Source organism: Telopea speciosissima, chromosome 11, assembly GCF_018873765.1.
Source record: "Telopea speciosissima isolate NSW1024214 ecotype Mountain lineage chromosome 11, Tspe_v1, whole genome shotgun sequence".
In the NCBI taxonomy this organism is placed as follows: domain Eukaryota; kingdom Viridiplantae; phylum Streptophyta; class Magnoliopsida; order Proteales; family Proteaceae; genus Telopea; species Telopea speciosissima.
Window position 1 is genome coordinate 41,243,154 of NC_057926.1, and position 23,901 is coordinate 41,267,054.

Below are 23,901 nucleotides of genomic sequence, written 5' to 3' on the forward strand. Positions count from 1 at the left end.
TTTGTTATCTAAGGATATGTATATTAAGTGAAGTCAATAAGCTCATTTTGATGAAGTTTTTGATTTTCTCTTTGCATAGGAGACGTTGAATGTGGGTTTCGCAACAAAGCTTTAAACCTCTCTATCATTAAGATGCGCTGCGTATTCTGATTATTTTGGAAGGTTGCTGTGTGGTTTGTTTTTTATGAAACTTGTGCCCATGAAGCCTTATTGTATTAGTTTAATTTTCAGGCTCTTTTTGTATTTTTGCTAGTCTGTCATTATATGTGCCTGTATCAAGAGTCGATATCTTGGTTTTGGACCTGGTTTCGGTGAGGCCCTAAACGGAGACGTGCCGGTTCTCATTTTGAGGTTTCGACATTTGACCCTGGGCCTTCCTGGGTTGAAACCCAGGGTCAAAACTTGGTTGAAACTCTGGGCTTTCGTTTCGGCCAGGCCTGAAATCATGAAAACTTAGAGATTTCGGTCAGTTTCAACCGAGAATTAGATGTGCACGGGAGGGTGTAGCGTATACGGGCTATATGCGGCTGCTTATTTTTCCTGAATATTTGTATCATCGTATACCACATTTCTTCATGTTGAAGATGCATGGAGTGCATATTGTAGTTTCAGAAGTCTGTTGTGTTAGAACTTGTTGACTTTACATTTGGCATTAAGTTATCAACTCATCTCCTCGTACATGCATGAGAATCGAAGAATGAAATTATTTCCCTACAAGAGGCAAAATTCACAGACACACCTATGACCCGTTCATCATAATGAGATTAAGTCTAACTTGAATTATAGATTGTCAGTCTGAGGCATCCTTTATTTGGCTCTTCATCACAACGAGGAGAACATTGTATTGGTGCATTTTTTCCGTTCCTTGGTGTCATATCCTGCATGCTCAAAGTATTATAGTCTTGTATGGTATTTCTTATTCAGATTTGTACTTCTTCTTATTGTTTATTGATATGGTCCACATAATTTTGACAGGATAGAGTATTCCTGTTAATGTTGTTAATGCCCATTGAACAACTGTGATGTATTGTTTGGTAAAAGTAAGATCTATATTTTGATGTAGGAATGAAAAATGACTCCAACCTGTGAAAAAAGAATTATTGGCCATAGTGGGAATAGTTGTCATTGTAACAAATAATCTTTAGTAGAGAATAGGAAAAACTTTCTATGTGTGTTCCATATAAGCACCCAAAACTTTTCATACAATTCAAACAATGATTTGTTCTGTGTGTTATAAGGCTTTATAACAATTTTCATAATAAATATGAACTCTCAAGCCAGTTAATGGTTACGAAATTCAGGTCTACCTAAAGCAACATGAACGTAATCTTTATGATAACTAAATACCCCTTGATTGTGTCCCCATATGGAATCCACTCAATGTTCAAAGACGTATTCTGGTGCATGTTAGGATCATGAGGTAGAAGCTTTTGATCTTAGGAAGTTGTTTGCAACATATCCAGGGGTTTCTTGAATGATACTTCTGAAAAGTTATTACCTTTCCAATCCAATTATCCTCTCACCATAGATTTCAAGACCACTCTACGTGGTCTATCTTGTGACCTAATTGGCACTTGTCTTTTTAAATTATCACCTTAATTTTCTATTGTGTGTGGTGGTCTTTTTAGAATATCAACAAATAGACAGGAAGTTTCCCCCCCCCCCCCCCACATGAATGGGCCAAGAGCTGTCAACTATGATTCAGAAAGGTTGTGCTATGTTATTAAGCAACTATGGTCAATTGTAGAAGTTCAACTACTTACCAGAAAAAACCTATGTTATTATCAAATGAAGATGGTTTTTGAATAGGCTTCCACAGTATTGCGTCTAGAGGGCAATAATATGATTATTGGATTTCCAAGAAATATAATGGTGATGTTGAAGCACTGTATTTTGTGGGGTTTTTAAAGAAATAGGTTTCTCTTGGGTTGTAGATTACGTGAGTATGCTATCCTTTGATTTAGAAACCTCTTTTTCAAAGTTGGGAAGACCACAGTTGACTGTTGATTTTGGGATTCTGTGGGGAATAGAGTAAAGAGGGATTGGAGGTTAATGCCTGAATACGGATTCATGGTTTGATGGAGTATAAATGTGGTTGTGTGGATTATGCAGTTGCAGGCTCTGTAAAATAAAAAAGAAAAGAGAAAGAGAAGAAAGAAGAAAATTTGGAGTCCCACCTCATGGTGAAGGAAATCACATTCACACAATAAACTCATGCTGCGGAAGAGAGTGATTGAGCTGTAAACTGTTTTCGTTCATCAATCAATATATGTGTAATAACAGTGTTTATACAGACTGTCAACCACCTCCCAGCATCACTTACTCCACCCTGCTCATGTTTGACTCAAAATCAGTTGTATCACAATAGAGATCAAAACTGTTCTAGTCATCTAGCTTACTTGAGCAAATTAAAAAAATTGAAATAGCTCTTCTTAGACTAATGGAGGAACCTTCAGATTATTTAGTTACGAAATCAATTCAATGTAGGAGCTTTTAGTTTTCTATTTTGCACGAGTGACTATGTACACATGCTACCTCAGCCATACTTATGCAATCCTATAGACACCATCTGTGGGCCTCAGGTCTGTACTTCCATAAGAGAAGCCTTTATACCTTCCCTGATGTGTTTCTTTTCCCATCTATGCATCTTGGATTTTCTTTACGTCTCCGAGAAAAGCAGCAGAATGCAAATTCAATTCAAATCAATTAATCGTTGCAGTTTGGGGTTGGCCACATGAATCCTTTTCCATATTTCCGAATCTTTATATGGCTATATTTTCTTTTTAATTATCATTGAATCTTTCCCATCATTTTTTCAGAACCCCTCAACTACCTCTCTTTCTTTCCCATTTTTTCTGTCATTGGCTTTTGCTGCACCTGATCAAACCATGTGCAGTTGACTTTCATGTTTCCAATCCAATCTTCTGTATCATGATGCTATTGAAAAATTTCCATCATACCTGTATTGTTTGTATGGATTTTATTTCTGTTTTATGGTGGTTGTGTTTTTGCAGTTTAGATCTACTGAGCTACTTCATTTTCAGCATGACTTAATTTGTTTGCGAGTTCTTTGTTCTTGCTTACATACTTCGTCTCTTTTTCTTACCAGAGATCATCTCAAGCTGAGAAAAGATTTGTTAGGAATTTTCCAAGTGAGAACATACAAATGAAGGTGGAATCTGGGACATGTAATGTATGCTCAGCTCCCTGCTCATCATGTATGCATTTTAACCGAGCTGTCTCCTTCATGGCATCAAAAACTGAGGATGAATTTTCAGATGAAACATGTCGGGGAAAGGTAGCTAGTCGGTGTTCTTTCAACGATGCTGGTATGCTACCTTCTTTTAAGAGCAGAGCATGCAGTGATCAGCAACCTACAGCCAGTGAAACTAGTAACTTACTCAGTGCCAGTTCAAGTCATGATTCATTTTCTGAAAACGCTGAAAGTAAAATGGCTTTGAGAACATCTGATGCATCTGGAGATGTTGAGATGCTTCCAAAACACTCGTTAGGTGGAATGAATGGTCAAGATCAGCCTATTTCCAAACCTGTTTCAGGTCAGAGAGCTGTAATTTCAGCAGGCAGTCATACTGCATCTAATTTAGACCAGGGAATCTTCTCAAATCAACATCAGGAGTGCAAAGGTATTGACTGCCATGGCGATAATGTTTCATGTGTTAGTGGAGCTAACGATGCTGATGTGCCAAATGGTCACCATATTGTGGACATGAACAGAAAGAATGTATCATGTAGTTCAGCTTCAGTTTGTAGCTTTCATCCGGAAAGTGAAGAAAAGAAAGTTGATGTTCACACTGCAGGATGTCTCAATGATTTTCCTTGTGAAATGGAAGAGAGCCATAGTAACTCTAGGAGATCAGGTATACTCTTCAAAGAATCTGTACAGAAGAATAGTCCTGCATTTGCAACTACTCTGGTTTTTCCTCATAAGACAGATTCATCGGAGTATACTTTCTCAAAAGATGTCTATGCTAGCAATTGTTCACCAAAACTACAGACTCCATATTCTCCTTTTCACAGTGGTAAAGCAATCTTTTGTGATGCAGATGCCAAGGATCTAGAAGAGAACCCCTGTTCTCATCTTCGAGGAGAACCTTCTGAATGTTCGATGGAACATGTAGAGTCGTCATTGGATAGAGTGGGAATTAGTGATTATGATGCTGGCCAGAAAACAACTGCATTTAACTGTGCTGCCATTCATTCGAAATTAGAAAAAAGTAATCCTAGCCTTGATAGAAGTCCTTCAGCTTCAATGAAGGTCTATCCATGCTTGGAAGCTGAAGGTGCTACTGATTGTGGGGATCCAGAAACTGAAGCTGTGAAATGCTCAGAACAAAATGGACAAGTTGAGAAGCCCTGTGCTTCACCTGAGGTAGCTGATATGCATGACCCATCAGTTCAGTCTCAGCCCATTGATGAGAGTGATGGATCAGATATTGAGGAGGATGATGTAAGTACTATTTTTTTTTCTTTGTTTTCAAGTTTCACTTTTGAACACATCTATCTCTTTTTTTTGGTTGTCTTTTCATTACACTACTTAAACACTTATCTAATTGTGCTTATTGTTTCATGAGAAATTTTTTATTTTGGAATTTGTTGTACATTGGTGTTGTGTGGTTCAATTTCTTCTAGGCATAGTTGTGTAGTTTAGGGTTTGTTGATTTTAAATTGATTTATATGTTCCCGAATGGTGCATCATGTGTTTCTATTTCTGAGGAAAAAGTGCTGTAATTAGTATGGTTCTCTAATTTGCTGACTTTGTTTTCAATTTTCTAGTGTTTGATGCAAATAGTTTATGATTCTGTCTGGAACTTATTCAAGATTTCTCAGTCCTAGTAACTGATTATTCTTATTTATGAAAAAAAAAAGGATTTTAACCTTTATACAATTGGGCTCATAAGGTTGAGGATGTGTAATGTACTGCATTGCATGCATACAAGGTTCTCAACAACAACAACAACTACTACTACTCAGCCTTATCCTAATTAAATAGGGTCGTTTACATGGATCCTTGTCCTCCAATCTGCTCTATTGAAGGTCATACTTGATACAAGACCGAAGCTATGCATGTCTTTCCTCACCACTTCTCTTAGGGTAATTTTATACCTGCGCCTAGCTCTTTTAGTTCTTTCAATCTGAATCAAATCACTCTTCTATACTAGAGCATCCCAAGGCCTCCATTGAACATGGCCATGCCACCTCAAACGACTTATCATGTATTGGGGCTACTCCCAAATTAGCTCTAATATGATCATTCCTTATTTTATCCTTCCTAGTTTTGCCACTCATCCATCTCAACATCCTCATCTCTGGACCAACTTGGAGTGTAAGGTCCTCCAAAGTGGACCCAAACTTGGCTGATGTGTTTCGGCAGCAAAGGTTAGAATTAAATCTGTTTATCCCGGTGACCTCAAACCTAGGGTTCCCAAGGATTGGCTTCATGTCCCTTGGTAAGTCCTTGATGAGTCAATACTCATCCTGGAACCCCATGGACCTTTTCCGCCCTAACCCAATTTGGGAGGCCTAAGTTTCAAAGGCTTCAAACCCTCGGATCGAATATTGGTGATCAAATTCATTGGGTATACAAATCTCTTAACTAATGTGTTGATTAGGCCTAAATGACCAATGGCACTAGTACAAATCTCCTTGTGATTGTATTCTAGACCTAGGGTTCTAATCTTCCAAACCCTAGGTCTTATGACTATCCTATGATGCTTGTCAACTGCCCAACATTCCACACCATACATCATAGCCAGTCGTATGACTGTCCTATAAAATTTTCCTTCAAGCTTAAAGGAAAACGTCGATCAAACAAAGTTACAGACGCATCTCTCGACTTCATCCATCCCACTTTATTTCTCTGTGAAAATCCTCCTCTATATCACCTCCTTTATTTAAAATGGGGCCTAGATATCTAAAATAATCATATTGCGGAGTCTCCCTCTCGTCAATTTTCACCATCTCATTATCCATCCCAATGTAACTAAAATCACACATCATATGCTCCATTTTCATTCTACTTATCTTAAAACCTTTTGATTCCAAGGTTGATCTTCATAACTCCACCAAAGCAATATAATACGCAAAAAGTATACATCAAGAAACCTTATCTTGAATGTCCTTGGTTAATCAGATAAGCGCAAACAAATAAGAGCTTGAAGCTGATCATTGATGTAACCCAATCGTAATTGGGAATTCACTACCTTGACCTTCCATAGTTCTCACACTAGTCATCATGCTATCATACATATCTTTAATTATGTCCACATATTTATGTGAAACACTTCTTCTCTAGTAAATGCCATATTAACTTTCTAAGGACTCTGTCATACACTTCTCTAGGTCAATAAAAACCTTATGGAGATCATTCTTGCAAACTGTAAATCTTTCCATGAGCCTCACAAGTAAGTAAATAGCTTCTGTCATGGATCTATATGGCATAAAACCAAATTGGTTCTCCAAAATAGTAGTATTTCATCTCAGGTGGGTTTCAATGACCCTCTCCCATGATTTCATAGTATAACTCAGTAGTTTTATTTCTCTATAGTTATTGTAGCTCTGAGTATCACTTTTATTTTTGTAAATCGGAACTACAATGCTTCTCTTCCATTCATCTGGCATTTTACTTGTGCTCATAATGTTGTTAAACAGTTAGGTTAAGCAAGATAAACCACATATCCTAAGCTCTTCCACGCTTCTATTGGGACCCCATTTTGGCCTGGTGCCTTGCCTACTTTTATCTTTCATAAAGCTCTTTGACTTGAAACACCCTAATTTTTTCGTATATATCTATGCCATGTGGTGTCTTCATGAGTAATGCTGTCTTTCTTAGGCCGCTATTACTCGAAATATCTTCATTTAGTAGGCTGTAGAAAATACTCTCTCCATCTCTCTCCAAATGTCCTCAACCCGTCTTAGTACTCTACCATCTTCACTTTTAATACATCTAACATGGTCAAAATCTCTATTCTTCCTTTCCCTCATTTTATCTATCTTTTAGATAGCTTTTCCCCCCCTTCCTTTGTGTTTAGATTGTTATAAAGATCATATTTCTTTGCCCTTGCTTTCCCCACAATCTTTTTAGCTTCATTTATAGCAGATTTATATCTGTTTAGATCCTCTACATCTTTTGTCCTTTGCCATGTATTAAAACCTACGTATTTAGTTTTAATGGTTGTTTGAATCTTTTTTATACTTATAATGTTTTCCTTTCGATTCCCCTAGGACATCTTTAGCAACTTTCTTAATACTAGTCGTCATCTTGTTCCACATCATATTAGTGTCTCCCTCAAAATTCCATTTTTCTTGTTTTAACATTTTTTCAGTAAATGAATTCAAGGTATCTCCATTTAAGTTCCACCACCTTATCGTAGGGCAAATAAGCTCCCCTTTCTTACGATTCTGCGAAATGAGGCACATTATTCATGAGGGCCATGACCACTAATCTATGTTGAGTGGTTAGGCTTTCCCTTGGTATAACTTTACAGTCCTTACATGACAATCTATCGGCCCTTCTAGTTAGGAAGAAATCTATTTGGCTACTATGATGCCCACTTTTGTAGGTAAGTAAATGCTCCTCTCTCTTTTCAAAGTCGGTGTTTATAATGGATAAATCATAAGCCACAGAAAAATTTTAAATTGAGATATCCTGATTCCTCTCTCCAAGATATTAACCTCCATGTACACCTTCATAGAGTCTACGGTCTCTCCCAACATGTCCATTCAGATCACTCCTTGTCAAGGTTCAAAAACTTGTTTCATTTTATCATTTCGGTCAGTGTATTTTTTCCCGTGAGTTGCGCTTGGCCATTTCAGGGGGGGTGTGGAACCGCTGAAATGAGTGAAATATCGAAACGAAATGACTGAAATGATAGAAATTTTGATGAAACTATGCATTTTTTTTTTACTGAAATGAGCGAAATATTGAAAAGAAATGACTGAATGACGAAACAAGCAAAATTTCGGCAAAACAATTGTTATTTTATTTCGCATCCTGTTTTGCCTTGGACATGTCGAACTACTGAAATATTCAAAATTTCGGCAAGTTTTCGAACTATGCCCCCTATAATAATCTTTCTACCTTGCACCAAGGTTCTAAATCTCGGTTTCGACCAGCCAGAAACGATATTTGGTTGAAACTTGGGATATTTTACCAACCAACTCGAATTGGTGATTTCGAGGCCCAGAATCCATGCAGCCTATTTTTGACATTTTAAACACAATGCATGAACTATTTTCACCCCCCAAAAAAAAAAACACTGAAAATGGTACTAGTGGTTATTGTCCCAAGTTTACTAGTATACGCCTAGTGTACTAAGAATCATAGTTTTCAAGGGCGACGCTTATTTATGTTTTAATATTTGTTATTTCATTTACTTAAGATCATAGTTGTCACGGCGTCTCGGCGACCCAAAGCGTTGCAGAGGATCCAAATTTAAGGTGACACCAAGAAAGCGATCAAGGCACTTGGACGCCTAGGCGACGCCTTGACAACTATGCTTACGATAATATTCATAAATAAGCAAATATCCCCTATTTGAATCCAATAAAAATAGTTAAAAAATAAAATTCCAAAAGTCAACCCCGTAGTTCAAGAACAAAAACTGGATTTTTGACAGTAGGTGCAATTTTCAACTTCTAAATGTTGGGTATTTTTCTCAAATCAAAGAATTTCATTACTCTTAATATGGTAAAAATTGCTAAAAATCAAAAGTGTGGTAAAATATTCATTTGTTTTAATATTTAAAAAAAATTTATTTTCATTCAAAATCCAAAATTGCTTAAATTTGATTTATCAAAGGAGATCTGCCCGCCGATCGATCGTTCACTTAAGCCATCTTAATAACCCGTTGCATGAGGGGGAAAGTAGGTAGCTATTACTTCTGGGAGGTGGACCAAGCTTACCTGAAGCCCTTCACTCTCAATTTTGGATTTTGAAAGAAAATAAATTTTTTTAAAATATTAAAACATATGAATATTTTACTAGCACTTTGGTTTTTAGCAATGTTTTACCATAAGATTTATGGAATTTTAGATTTGAGAAAAACCCCAACATTTAAAAGTTTAAAATTGCATCTATCGTTGAAAATCCAGTTTTTGTTCTTGAACTGGCGGGGGGTGTTGACTTTTTTTGTTTTTTCATTTTAGATTTTGATTTTTTTAAACTATTTTTATTGGATTCAAATATGAGGGGTATTTACTTATTTATGAGTAATTTTAAGTAAATACTTAAATGATAATTGGCATAAATAAGTGCCTGTCCTGGTTTCGAGCCAGGTTTCCTCAAGTTTCGATGGAGATAAGTGAATCTATATAGGTGTTCGGGTTGAAACTTGCGAAATATGGACTATGTCGGTGGAAGCCTGGTCAAAACAAGTTGAGATGAGTCGAAACCAGGGATTTTTGGAGTCGTTGGCCATCTCGTCTCGGTAGCTGGCGAAACCGAGATATCTCAGGCAAAACCGAGATGTTTTTCCATGCCTTGCACTAATCCATCCATGTGCTCCCAAAATTGTAAGTTACTATTTTCATCCAATCCTACTTGAGGTTCGTAAGCACAGATTATATTGACAATCTGTTTCTCCAACACATGCTTGATGAATATTATCCCATCTCCAAATCTTTTAGCATCTATCACATTGTTCTTTAAATCTTTATCCAATTCTATGCCCACTCCACTTCTATTACTTTTATCCCCCGTATAGCAAAGTTTAAAGTCGTCTAACTCCTTAGCTTTTTTACCCTTCCAAGTATTCTTTTGGATACAGACTGTATTAATCCTTCTTTTCCTCATGACATCTATAAATTCTAGACTCTTACCCGTTAAAGGTCCAATGTTTCAAGATGCTAATCTAATCCTATGCTTTTGGACTAGCTTCTTTACCTGCACTAGTCCATCGTGCGAGAACGCTTGCCTACTCGTCACCATATCCGGGCGACAACGCAGCACGTCGTTTACAGGGTATGCCCTAACATAAGGTTGATAAGACATAGTACCTAATTAATATAATTATTACACATAATATAAGATTCATGCAACAGGTGTTTGGCTGAAAATACTACAATGCCATCTGCATACTTGACGAACCAAAATATATAAAAAAAAAGATATGATAAAATATAATAGAATAAAGGAGCAAAACCCTAATACATTAAACAGTCAATCTCAACACTATAACTAGAAAGCATAACCAGGAAACTTGAAAAAGAAGTTTTACAACTCAAGCGTTCCAAAATAAACCTAAAAGAGATTCTGACTTCTGAGACAGATGAAATCAGAAGTACGAGATAAGAAACTAAGAAACATAAGGTCAAACAAAAGCAGCGAGCCAGCAAAAAGAGGAATACTGGCCATTAAATTACCAACAAACGAGAAAGAGCTGCAGATCCTAGAAACACAATGGTGGAAGAACTCAGCCAGAGCATAATCACAACACTGAAGAAAGATGAGCAACACAGAAGCAGAAGCAGCAAACCAGCAAAAGGACCTGACAAAAAGAAACGGATAGCAAAAGAAAATTAACCAATTAACCTAGATCGTAAAACAGTAGTAGGAATAATACTCAAGCTAAAGAGAAATTAACCAATTAAACTAAATCAGGTCAAAACAGTTCCTAGGAACTAGAAAAAGCAGGCCAGAAAAGAGATATAGAAACAAATCCCTAGCCGTAGAGGAAGGAAAAGTTGAACCAGAAACAATAAACAAAGAAGATAGCATTAAAAAGTACGAATCAAAACCGAAAACTAAACCAGATCTAACACATACACGATTAAACCAAGAATACAGTGAATCAAGCAAATCAAGCAAAGTGATATTAGTAAAGGATAGCCCTGATATTAAGAAACTTTGCAAAAGAAACAAACAACACACAGCGAGAAGCAGAGGGGGAGCAAACAAAATACAGTGCAGAACTAAGGATACATCAGATAAAAGCTAGATCAAATCAAAGATAAAAGTCATCCCTAATAGCAAACCAACGATCAGATCTGAGCAGTAGGCAATAAAGTGAGAACATAAATAACTTAACCAGAAAATAGATAATAGCAGAAAGCCAAGCCAAGTACTGGAAAATTAAAAGAAAAGAAGAGATATCCCTTACTAAACAGGAGACACATGTACTCTGCTGCAAGCGAACCATGCAGGAAGCCAAGGTGCTGATCTACACGGACAATACGGACGCCTCAGCTCCCCAACACCACTGCTTGCGAAGGATGTTAAAAGGCATGGATCTGAAAGCAAAACAATAGAAACCCCAGTGATGGTGCCACAGCTGTAGATGAGAACGTGGTATTTCAAGAGTAAGGAGCTCCAACAGTTATAAGATTCAGTTGTTTGTTCCTCACTCGTTGCTTGCGATTGTATGAAATTGAAAACAAATTCAAACATGCATCAACATTCAATATCATACAGAATTTGTCAGGACCTCTCAACTCTCGCGTACAAGGCTCTTTCACCCCAAAAGTAAAAGAAAAAAGCTTTAATGTTGCACTTCTACAGTATAATTTGTTGTCGACAGAAACAACATTGAATTCATTTCAGCAACAAGGTTCTCAGTTCCCACAAATGGTTTCAACATTTGTTTCAATAAGGGTGTCTTTTCAATAATTTTTGAAGGATACTTGTTTCTGTGAAGGTGGAGTGTTCAGCAGGATATGGGCCATAACCAACACATTACTCAGGTGGCACCTAAGTGGCAAGCCAACTTTCTCTCTCTCACCCTCCCCCCACCCACACAAAAAAGTTTTTAATGTCTACAAGGAGTTAATGAGGCCTCGTACTAGGTTCGGCCTTGAAAAGACCAAAAAGAACCGAAAGAGAGTGCCAGGTAAAAAATTCCAAGAAACTGGCTCTATTACCCTCAGAACCAAAAAAAATCACCTGATAAACTACCACCTCCTACCAATCCACATTGGCGATTCAAAGTCAATTTCTTGAGGACTTATCCTATGCTTTTCCCACCCTCCTCTCTGGCTTTCCCTCCCTCTTCCTCTAGGAGAAGCTTTATGGGTTATTGGCAAGGGGAAGTTGGGTTAGTTATTTGTTGAGCAGGTGTTGGGTAAATGACTAATTGATAGCTCGGTTGAGAATCCAGCAAGAAGGTAGAAAAGAAAATATGGTGTTTAAGGAGACCTAGGGTTAGACTTCAATGGAACATTGTAGAGATGATTGTGATTTAAGTTAGATGATGAACAGATGGAAATCTTGTGGCTGCCTGATTGGTTTGATCTTCATTAAAAAAAAAGAAGAAAAGAATAAAAGCCTGATTGGTTTGAGCTGGAATATTTCTGCTGCTCTTATAAATAATGAACCATTTTTTATTCTGGAGAAGTCGAAAATATAGTGGAATGTGACCATACGACTTGAAAAGAATTGTAAAGACGTGCAGCTGATTGGTAGTAAGAAAGTTTTGTTTTTCATTGGTACATCACTGTTAAAGAATTTGATGAGAGTATCACTCCACCCACCCCAAATTCCTAGGCATCGTAATTCACATGAACAACTCTATTAATTGTAACAGTATCAAAGATAGATAAGAGATCAACACACATGAAAGCGAGGAAGAGAGGAAGAAGAAGAGGGAGAGGAGACATAAGAGAAGTCGAGAGAGGAGAAAAGAGAGGGTTGCGGCATGTCTAATGTAATGCAAGACTATAACCATAATAGGTCTAATCCCAGGCATGATCATATAGAAAACCTCCAAAGAACGAGAAAGAGAACAGTGGGATCTCAAATTTGTTGGAGGAGAATGATGAGATCTCAAATTGGTAACCGCAAGTGAACAAGAGAAGTAAATAATAGAATCCTTCAAATCAGTGACCTGTTGAAGCTGCAAATAGGGTTGAATGAACCTTGTAGATCTAAGATGAAACCCCAAATAGAAGTCATGATCAGAACAAGAAGAAAGAAGAGTTCGAACAGCCTTTAGGGTTTTTGAAACCTTAGATTCCTTTGGATCGATGATGGGCTTGTTCTTGCAGGCTCAATGAAGTTGGTCCTTGGCAGCAATGATATAATGAATGCAACTCCAAAATATTGATGAAAATAAGTTGCAGAAGAAAATCCCAGCAGCTTGCAGAAATCTTGAAGTCGATTGAGCAGTATTAGTGTTTGGAATCAAGAACTGATGGAAGGGGATGAGGGAAGGGAATGGGCATCTCACCCTAAGTCTCTCACCTATCTCAGGATTTTTACAGCAGCCTATATTTCATTAATCAAATTCGTGTACAATGCTGGCTTCCCTTACAAACTTTTATAGAAGACCCAAAAGTAGACTTAGACACTAAAAAGGAAAGGCCTAATCCAATCCTTAACTAATAAAGTATCCTAAATTGACTGGAAAGTGAAATAATAAAGAAAATAGACTCAAAATAGGACTCTAACTAAACTAATGAAATAAATATCGTTTTCCTACTTTCTACCCATATTTTAGGCTTATTAAATTGGCCAATTACAAAATAAACACAGAATCAAAGGCCCAATATATACATAACCCATCCCAAGGCTTATTCCACTAAAATTAGTCCCCCCTAAGTGACTTATCTGCATCAACCTAGCCAAGACCATTCAATATATTAATAATGACTAAAGCAATAAAATTACAAAAAAGGACAATAACTAATATAAACAGTACTCAACTACCCATAGAGAATACCCTTAAGTGGTGGTAAATGCGTAGTTAGCATTAATATTGTTCTGCCTTTCCGACATTAATAAGATATTTATTGCACTAGCTTCAGTGTCATATTGGGGCTTCAAATGGGACCATCTGCATTTTTATTTCAAATATTAATACTAGTCTATTGTAACCACTTGAGGAATTTCTATTGGAAACTTCTTTTACTCTTTAAATTAAAGCTATTCCACACAATCCTTCTTGATGAAACAGTGTATCACATTGTGATATAGAATTTCCTTTGGATTGCCCATGATTTCCTCCTTCCATTTCCCAACAGAATGGAAAAAAGAAGTCTTGGATATAAGCTGTAAAAATTCCATACAAATGTGAAGTTGATTTATTTGAATGAGTGAACTGTCTTTTAGTCAGCATCTTATGCCAAATCACAGTTTATTTATTTATTCAGTGAATCATGTTGTGCTGGAAACGGCCTCTTTGTGAAAACAGCGGTAAGGCTGCGTACATTATAGCCCTTCCCCGACCCCACAGTGGCGGGAACCTTGTGCACTGGGTACGCCTTTTTTTTAGTGAATCATGTTGTGGTACTAGTGGAAAGTGAATCACACTCTCATATAGGGTTCTTTGAATTTCTCGAGGGCTAAAAAGAATCTTATTATGAATATTAACTGTAGAAAAAATTCCATGAGAATGCGATTTTGAAGTTATTTGAATTCCTGAAAAGTGTTTTGATCACCACCTATACATCTAGTCAAAATCAATATTATGGACTGGTGGGTGTGTTATGTTTGTAATTAATGCAAAAGTTGACCTCGAACCAGGGAAACCAGTGGGAGATCGATTGCAGCCAGATCAACATAATAAGGATGAACGAATTGAATAACTGAAACTTTTTGCCTTTTTTTTTCCTGTTTAAATATGAAGAAAAGGATAAGAAGAAGAAGGGGATATATATAGATGAAGGGGGTAGGCTATCTCAGCCTTGGGTCTCTCACCCACAGCGGCTATCTCAGCCTTGGGTCTCTCACCCATAGCTATCTCAGCTGTTGAACACAAGTCTTCTCAGACAAAACACTTGCAAGCAAGCAATAAAAATTCCATTAATCAAGTCTGATTTCTAAATTTCTTATACAACTGATGAGGCCTATTTATAGCTTGGCCTAAGCTTCACAAAATAGGAAGTCTCAGAAATAGAAACCAAACAAAAATAGAAACTAAATCTAGCTAAAAGGAAACAAAGGACTGAAATAGAAACTTAAGAAAATTGAGATTTCTAAATAAAGGCAAAGCCTACTTTCTAAATCTGAAATTAGAAACTAGTACTAACTTTGCTAAACTGAATTTAGAAACTATCTAATATCCTATTACAACCAAACTGGAAAATAGAAACAATGTAAACTAACATAGCTAAACAAAAATAGGAACAAAGCCATCCATATGTGCCCCAAATCACTGTTTATGTGAAAAGTAACTAGGGTACTGTTTATGTGAACAGTAACTTCAATTTTTTTCCTTCAAATTTCTGTCTTGGTCTCTTATCTTCTTCATGCTTCTCTCTGGGCTGGGGCTGCCTTAGTTGATGCTCCATTGAACCAACAAAAACTTGCCACATCATCAGACCACGCTGCCTCTCACAGCAGTCTAATCCCACAACCTTGCTGGGCTGGTTTTGGGGCTTGTTCCTGCGGGTACATATGGATAGGGATGTAAACGGATCGGATTCGGATCGGATACGGATCGGATGTGATCGGAGCCGGATATTCTCTGGCCGAATTCGGATACCTCTAAACGGATTCGGATGCGGATCGAATTCGGATTTTCGACCATCCGTTTACATCTCTGCCTTGTGTAACCCGACCTTCCTCCCCCTAGTGGATACAATTCACTCTCAATCCATATCTCTTAGATCATGATTCTCTTTTCATCATATTCTAGAACCTATTGAATCTTCAAAAACCCTCAAAATCATTATTTACTTAATTTTTTATTATTAAGTATTCGGATTTTTTTTCGGACGGATTTTAATCGGAGTATTCGGATTATTTCCCGGATATCTCTAAACGAATACGGATGCCCCTAAACGGACACGGATGCAGATTCGGATTCGGATTTTGGTTATCCATTTACATCCCTACATATGGACTTGTGATCTACATCAGTAATATTAGAGTTCTACTTTTCAAAACACCTCCATGGAATGTAAAATGAACATGAGTCATTGAGTTTGCTTTTACAAGTTAACCTTTTTAACAGAGGTTTCTTTATACATATGTACTGAGTAACACATAAATAAAGAAATGGGGCAGCATTTGTCTAACATGATAGAATCTCATCTGACCAGTAAAGTGTTCCTCCTGATGGAAGTCATCTTCAGATATCACTTATTTGGGAGTGCATCCCCATATCTTTGTAGTTTGCGCGTTCTTTCTCTTCACTTGTATTCTTTGAATAATTTAGCATGCTGATTGTCGTTTATCATCTGGAACAGGTAAAAGTTTGTGATATCTGTGGGGATGCAGGTCGTGAGGAAATGCTTGCCTTTTGTAGTAGGTGCAGTGATGGGGCGGAACACACGTAAGCTTTATAGAACCTTTGATTAATGGCATACATGATAGATTTATAGATCTGCTAAAGATATGCATGTTTTTGTCTTTTAGGGTGAAAAGTTTATATATATATGTTTTCTGTAAATCAGTTATTGCATGCGAATAAGGCTTGATAAAGTTCCGGAAGGTGATTGGCTGTGTGAAGAATGCAAGCTCAAGGAGGAAGCTGAAATACCAAAACAGGATAAGTTGGAAACAGCATATGGTACCTCAAAAACAACATGCTTGAATGAAAATGATCAATGTGGAGGTACAGGTACAGTCAGTTCTAAGCTGCTTCCAAAATTGGATGTCAAAGAAGCAAAGTTGGAAGTCAAAGATACACATGCTGAGGGAAGCAAAATGAGCTCAAGTCATCTTCTCCCTGCTAAGCGTAAATCTGACAATATTGAAATTGCGTCATCTGCAAAAAGGCAGGCTCTTGAAACAAGTGTTGGTTCACCAACAACCTCCAGCCCAGGAAGAAAAGCTGTTCTGTCTCGAGAGAGTTCATTCAAGAACCTGGATAAAGGAAAAGTTAAGCCATCCCAGCAAATGCCTTTGTATGGTAACCACACTGCTAATAATTCTCAGGATACTGCAGACTCTCCTACAACTTCCGGTCAGAACTCATCAAGGATCCAATCGCGACTTCAGTTGCCTCGGGGTAAAGCTTTATACGTAAAATTTTCATTATGCAATTTGAAAAAATTATTGCATTTTCAATACATTTCTAGTTGGAAATGGCATGCATTTTTTAGGTACTTAAAAAGGTAATTCTGGGGTTTTTGCAGGAACTCTGTTAAAGTCAAATTCATTCAGCACTTCAAGTGCAAAACCAAAAGTAAAATTGATACAGGATGATGTCCCTCCAAAGCAAAAACTGGCCAAAGAGGTTGCTGCGAATGACTCAAAAAAGGATGGAATTGTCAAGACACTTGGCAAATCTATGTCCTTCAAGACTACTCTAACAGGCCGCTCAAATGCAACTGAAGCAAAAGTTAAAATGCTCCCTTCCCATTTAAACCGAACTGGTGATCTGAGAGGAATTAAACAAGCGAAAGAACGTAATTTGGTTGAAAGGAGGAGTTCTTTTAAATTGGATCGCCCACTTGGATGTTCACCAACTGCTCTTTCCAGTGTGTCTAATACAAAGGCTGATCAAAAGACTCCATCTCGGGCTGAAACTATGCCATCACATTCCTCTGCCAACAACTACCGTGATCTGAAGGCTGTTCAACCTGATGGAAAGTTGAATGCTTCAATGAAGCCATCAAGTCTTCTTGGAAATAGAGGAACAGAGTCTCCACATGGTTTGGGTAGAACTATTACACCTCAAATGGTTATTCTTTATATGCATGCTCGTATATTTTCTTTTACGCTGTGCTCTTGTTCACTGTGATGTTTGTTTCTTTTTTCTGGTCTAGCTGGATCTAGTGAAGGCAAGAGGCAGACCTCATCTTCATCCAGTGTTCTCGGAAGTCCACCTTCTAATGTAAGGGGAACTTCTGCTGAACTAAAGTCAAGACAAGTTAACCCCAAGGAAGAACCTTTGTCAAGTTCTATGTGGAATGGTGATAAATCGGGCAGCAAACCTGATGCAATCATGCAAGATGGCTTCCCTCTATCTCGGGAGTCTACAAACCAGGAAGTAAGAGCTAAGGAGCCTCCTGTCAGTCGCTCAAGGCCAGTTGGAGGTCCAAAAGTACGATGTAACAGATGTAAAGAAATAGGCCATGCTGCACAGTTTTGTCCCATTGGCAGCCCTCGGGTTTCTGTTCTGGAAGCTTCTTCTCCAAGAAGTTCAAGGGAGCTGACGAGTAGAAGTAATAAACTGAAAGAGTCTGTTGAAGCTTCTGTACTTAAAAAACCTGGATTATACAAAAAGAACAAATTGCATGATCAATCTGATGAGTTATCCATGTCAAGTGCTGATTTGAGCTGTGAAGCGGTTCCTAGAGACCAATTATCAACTTCTTCAAGCTGCTTGAGGAATTTGAACTTTGGTGAAGGGAAACAGGACGGGCAAGAGATTATGGGGAGCTCTGCTGCTGACTCAAGTAAAACCACTAGCATCAATGATGTGAAGCAGCATTTAGTATCCCCAAAGGAGGCGCTATTCATTTCCAAAGCAGCAGAATTTGATGCTGCCACCACTTCGATTGGGAATAAAATGATGCCTTTCATTAGAGAGTCTCATAGTCTAGCTTCTGCAGGGGTTGCTCCATCAGAGTTTTCAGCTATTCCAGAGCACGATTACATATGGCAGTAGGATACTTTATCTTTCTGACATCTATGTTATTTTCGTCAAATACATGGTATTCATCCTTGTAGATGCTTTGCATATTTATAATCTGATTGTGTGCTTCTGTCATTTGCCTGCAGTGGTTGTTTTAAGGTGCAGGGGAGTGGGATGCTTGCCGAACTCTGTGATGGAATTCAAGCACATTTATCAACTCGAGCATCACCCAAAGTTATTGAGGTAGTGAACAAGTTTCCTTCTGAAGTCCAGATGGAAGAGGTACCTCGTCTGAGTACATGGCCAGTACAATTTCAGGAACACCCTGCCACAGAAGACAACATTGCTCTTTACTTCTTTGCCAAAGATCTTGAGAGGTTGGTTGTGGATGTACTTTACTTTGAAGGGCTTGTTTGCATGTCATTTTTTCTTGAAGTTAGAGTTGTATCTTTCATACTGATGCAATTGTCTGAATATTGTGGATGTTTCTCCTGATATAGCTATGAGAGGAGCTACAAGAGCTTGCTGAATAAGATGATTAATAATGATCTAGCTCTCAAAGGAAATTTTGATGGCATTGAACTTCTTGTTTTCCCTTCAAACCAGCTAGCAGAGAAATCCCAGCGTAAGGCTTTTAGCATTGGATACTTAATCTCACATTAAATATACAATATCTCCGTATGCACATGTCCTTACAACTTGGCATTTCTATAAAACATTGACATTTATTGAGTTCTCTATCTCTTTTTGTCCTTTGTAAAAACCGGTATGATGTCTAATAAGCTTTTAATCTTTACCAAAAATTTTGATCAATCTATTTTTGGCAGGTTGGAACATGCTATTTTTCTTATGGGGTGTTTTTAGGGGAAAGAGGGTCAATTGCCTGGAGTGTTTACCTGGCTGTGAAAAGAAGCTTTCTCAAGCCAATTCAAATGTCGTTCCGTTGGATCAAGATTCATCAGATCATGTCATGCCTGTATCTCAGATAAATTGTTCCTCTGGTCAAATGGATGAGTTTTTATCCTCGTGCAAAAGGTCATCTGGTACACAAGAAGCAGTTAAATCCACTGTCTCATTAGAATTACCATTTTCTGGAGTGGATTTAAACTGCGAGGCGAATGTATCTTCTCCTGCTCCAGAGTCTTTGGTTTTTAAGAAAGATTTTGATGAGCACGACAGTGGTCTCAGCACCACTCCCTTGTCAAGGATTCAAAGTGATGTCCAATGCACTGCAGTGAAAAGCAATGGCTTGCTACTGGTAGAGTTTTATTTATTGTGCTTCAGATGGTCAATTTTCTTTTTACGTGTTCTTGCAACAACTGTTTGTTTTTATTTCTGTCTTACCCATGCGTGAAGATATTGTTGAACAAGCTAGCATCTTTGACCTAGAATTTGTTTATCATAATAAACTGTTTGTATTATAATTCATGCAGTTGTGTAGAATCTCTGTTGCAAATTGTAATCACTAATCGTAGTTGTCAAGGTGATTAGGCAACCCAAGGTGGTGGAGGAATGCCTAGGTAATGTAGTCCTAGATTGGTAGGAGACCAACTAGGAGCCAGTACTTCAGGATCCGATATGAACTGGTAGTCCGATTGTGAGGTCAAAATTAGGGTTAGGGTTTGAAGTGTTGGTTATCCTAGGCAGGTGTGGGGGAGTTTATCAGTTAAGGTTATGTTTAGTTTTAATGGAGGAATGTATGTTGGAATGAATTGGAAGGAAGTTAGGTTTAGGGTTTAGGGTTTTGAAAGGTGGAAGATGATGGAATCTAGGTTTTATAATAACAGAAAATCAGGCGGTTGAATGGACTTAATATTTAGGTTGTGGGTGGGTAGGATGGATGGGAATATATGCTGAAAGTTATGGCTAAATCAGATGGTTAAATCTGGAGTTATGGAGGTGTCCTAGTAGAGATAGGAGAGAGGGGTTAAAGTGTAATTTCAGACAATCGGATTGTCACTCTTAGGGTTTGAAGAAGATTTGATCAAAATTTTAGCGGGTTCTAACGGTTATATTTGGCTGGGCAGAATTCTCGCGAAAATCACCTTACATGTGACCTTCTTAGAAGGGAAGAAGAATAGTTGCAGGTTTTCAGTTCTAGACTTGTGGATGAAGAACAGATTAGATCAGACTTGGGGTGATGTTGTAGACTTGAACAGTGCTTGATGATGTAGAATCACTCTTGAAATCAGAACTTGAATGTAGAACTTGAATGGAGAAAACAAATAACCAATTCGAACCACCTGTGCTTCACACCGCAAGGTGTCAATCGGATCAAACACCGATTCCTTCTAACGATCCACCCGGGCTTTACACCGCAAGGTGTCGATTGGATCAAACACCAATCCCACCAGCCTTGATCAAACACAAGACAAAAATCTACAATGGAGAAGAAGAGCAGCAAAAAGCTTTTCATTAATCAAAATTTGTGTTCAATGTTTGCCCCCCCCCCCCTTACAACCTTATATAAAAGACTCATAAATGGACTCCTACACTAAAAAGGAAAGGCCTAACCCAATCCTTAACATATTAGGTAACCTAAATTGACTAGCAAAGTGAAATAACAAAGTAAATAGACTCAAAACATGACTGGACTTATAGAATCCTAATTCAGCCTAACTTAAATAACAATTAAATAGTCACATGACGACTTAAGTTGTCACATGACGACTTAACCAAGTCACATGATCACTAACCAAATAAAAAGAAATCTACAAACTAATCCCGTATGTAACCTTATTACCTATAGTTTAGGTCCATAAAAGTGGCCTATTACATTGAAAACCCATGGGATCAAAGGCCCAACATGTATATAACCCAACCGTAGACTTATTCCTAATAAAAGAAGTTTAGTTTGGTGATAAATCTGCATCACTAGGTGCCCTTATGCTTTTTTTGTTATAACTCTAAGCCTAACTTGAAATTAGGAATAAAAAATTAGTCATAGGGAGTTATGCCTTGCATGTTATGTGATGAACAAAGTCACGGACAGCCAATAAAGATTAGGTAACATAACTACTAACAATTGGAAATACATAGTGTGATGGAATCGATGCATCTTTAAAGAAGGTTTCAGATTCCAACCCAAAAAGCAGAATCACAGGCGAAAAATAAAGATCAGAATAAGAAGTTCAATAACAACCAATCAACAAATTGGATCAAAGTTGAATCAAGTATAGGGCCGGTATGGGGGAACAACTTCCCAAAACCTCATAATTGTTGGATTCAAAGATATGAGTGGGTGAACCAAGATAGAAACTCAATTCCAGAATTTAGCAACTAGGCTGTATCTTCACATCAACACAGTAGATCGACACCAAACTCACTTCGATTGCTCATCTCAACGTATGGAGCATAATATCTAGAAATCAAGTTAATTTGAGACCAGATTCTTCAGTTCAGCAGCAACACAAAATTAGTAACTAGTTGATGCAGTTATATCACCTAAATAGGTTTATATTAATGGAAATGGGCCTTGAGTTTGGTTATATTTGTGTTGGATCTTTAGTCCAATGGGTTTTTTATTGTAATGGGCCACTTGAATGGGCCTATAATATCGTAGAGGCTAGGCACACGCATAATTGTCAAGGTGGAAGGTGACCCAAGGCGGTGGAGGGGGGTGCCTAAGCGCTCAGGCGACAAGATGCCCATCTTGGTAGACCTATTCTCACATTTGGTTTATGCTGTTTTTAGAAAATATGATCTTATCTACAAATAATTAAACTGCTCTCGATTTAGAGAAATGTTTTTGTTCTCTGAGAAGTTTGATTGGTCAAAGATTTTATTTTTACATGAGACTTATTGTATTAGGTAGAACACAAAACCAGCTTTCCAACTAATCCAGGATTTCTTAAATCTAATTTATATTGAAGGAATTCTGTTCCTGTAAAACTTTATTTGATGTGTATGAATGCTGTCAAATTTTTCTGAATGAAAAAATATTTTTATATATCAAAACAAATGAATATTTTACTGGACTTTTGGTTTTTAGCAATATTTTATCATATTAAGATTTATGATATTTTTCGATTTGAGAAAAACTTCAGTGTTAGAAAGTTGAAAATTTCACCTATTGCCAAAAATCCAGTTTTTGTTCTTGAACTGGGGGGTTGACTTTTTATCCTTTTGGAATTTGATTTTTTATGCCTAGGCGGTGCCTAGTCAACGCCTCGACAACTATGGGCATACGGATTGCTTAGTTAAGTATCTTTATTTCTTTATTTTAGTTGCCATCAAGTGTTTTAGGTAGGATGGGTTAGGATTTTATTAGTCCAGTCATGTATTTCACTTTCCTAGTCAGTTTAGGTTACCTTATTAGTTAAGGATTGGGTTAGGACTTTCATTTTCAGTGCTTTGAGTCTTTTATATAAATTTAAGGGGAGGGGGGAGGGGGAGGGGGGAGGAGGAACAAGCATTGTACACAAATTTTATTAATGAAAAAGCTGTTGTTGCTGCTCTTCTTCTCCATTGATCAAGGAACCCCTTGTGTGACATCAAGGTAAGTTAGTGTTTTATCCAATCGAACCACCATGCAGTGTGAAGCCTGGTTGTTGGTTTCCGTTGTTCTTATTATTCCATCATCTTCTTCATCCATTATCAAGTATCCTTCTATTTTCCTGCAGGTAAACCTTTGTTTCTAGAAGATTATATGTTATATGTGTTTTGAGATTAAGCAAACCAGCCACCTGATTTGGTTGAAATTTTAACTGAATCTGGATTCAAGTTTCACTCAATTCTGACCAGCCGATTGGCTGCTGGAGTGAAATCTCTTTTTGGCCCTTTGCCTGTCAAACGTTATTTCAAATCTGATTATATTTCTGGTTTACTGAACCTATTAAGCTACTATTTATAGGTTATGTTCATGTCTGAAACCTGCAGTTCATCTTCAACCTCTGAACCCTAATTGCAGTAGCTAAATTACTATTTTACCCTTAAGCCTATTGCTACTAGGAATCACTCTTAACTCCCAATCTAATCACCCAATTGGACTGAAACTTTCAGCAAATATTCCCCCTTCTATTTGGTTAACTCGACCTCAGTTTCAGCCCTAACCTACAATCTGATTTTGTGTTATTGATAATCTCCTCAAATCTGAAATTAATTCTCTGAAAAGATCTTGTTTGGCTACTGTTTTGATCATTCAAATTCAGTACTAAATTACTTGGCAACAAAATTGGTAACTACCTGTAACTCTCTAACTATGGTTCAGTTCAGGCTACAAGTCTACAACTAGAGTTGATAGCAGCATAAGTATACCTCGTAGAAACTTCTTAATCTCATAACACTCCCACGGCCAGATGTTAAAATATCATTACCTTAGAATAGCAGCCAAATAGCAAAAGAAACAGAGAACCACAAGCATGTTTTTGATCAACAGAAACCTATCATGGTACCCTACAGTTTATTTATAACTTAGCAATTAGAC

General features: G+C 37.5%; 1 protein-coding gene across 6 annotated transcripts in view; it reads left to right on the forward strand.

Moving 5' to 3' along the window:
- Window positions 1-23,901, forward strand: part of LOC122645453 — a 32,388-nt gene that overhangs the window by 1,424 nt on the left and 7,063 nt on the right. For 3 of the 6 annotated variants that reach the window (XM_043838754.1, XM_043838756.1, XM_043838759.1), the window contains 8 exons: window positions 3,110-4,468; window positions 16,141-16,226; window positions 16,348-16,904; window positions 17,032-17,556; window positions 17,665-18,505; window positions 18,623-18,853; window positions 18,977-19,101; window positions 19,304-19,734. In XM_043838754.1, coding sequence (XP_043694689.1) covers window positions 3,110-4,468; window positions 16,141-16,226; window positions 16,348-16,904; window positions 17,032-17,556; window positions 17,665-18,505; window positions 18,623-18,853; window positions 18,977-19,101; window positions 19,304-19,734 — 4,155 coding nt within the window. The remainder of the gene's footprint in view (window positions 1-3,109; window positions 4,469-16,140; window positions 16,227-16,347; window positions 16,905-17,031; window positions 17,557-17,664; window positions 18,506-18,622; window positions 18,854-18,976; window positions 19,102-19,303; window positions 19,735-23,901) is intronic. The other 3 variants (XM_043838757.1, XM_043838758.1, XM_043838755.1) reach the window with 3 other exon arrangements.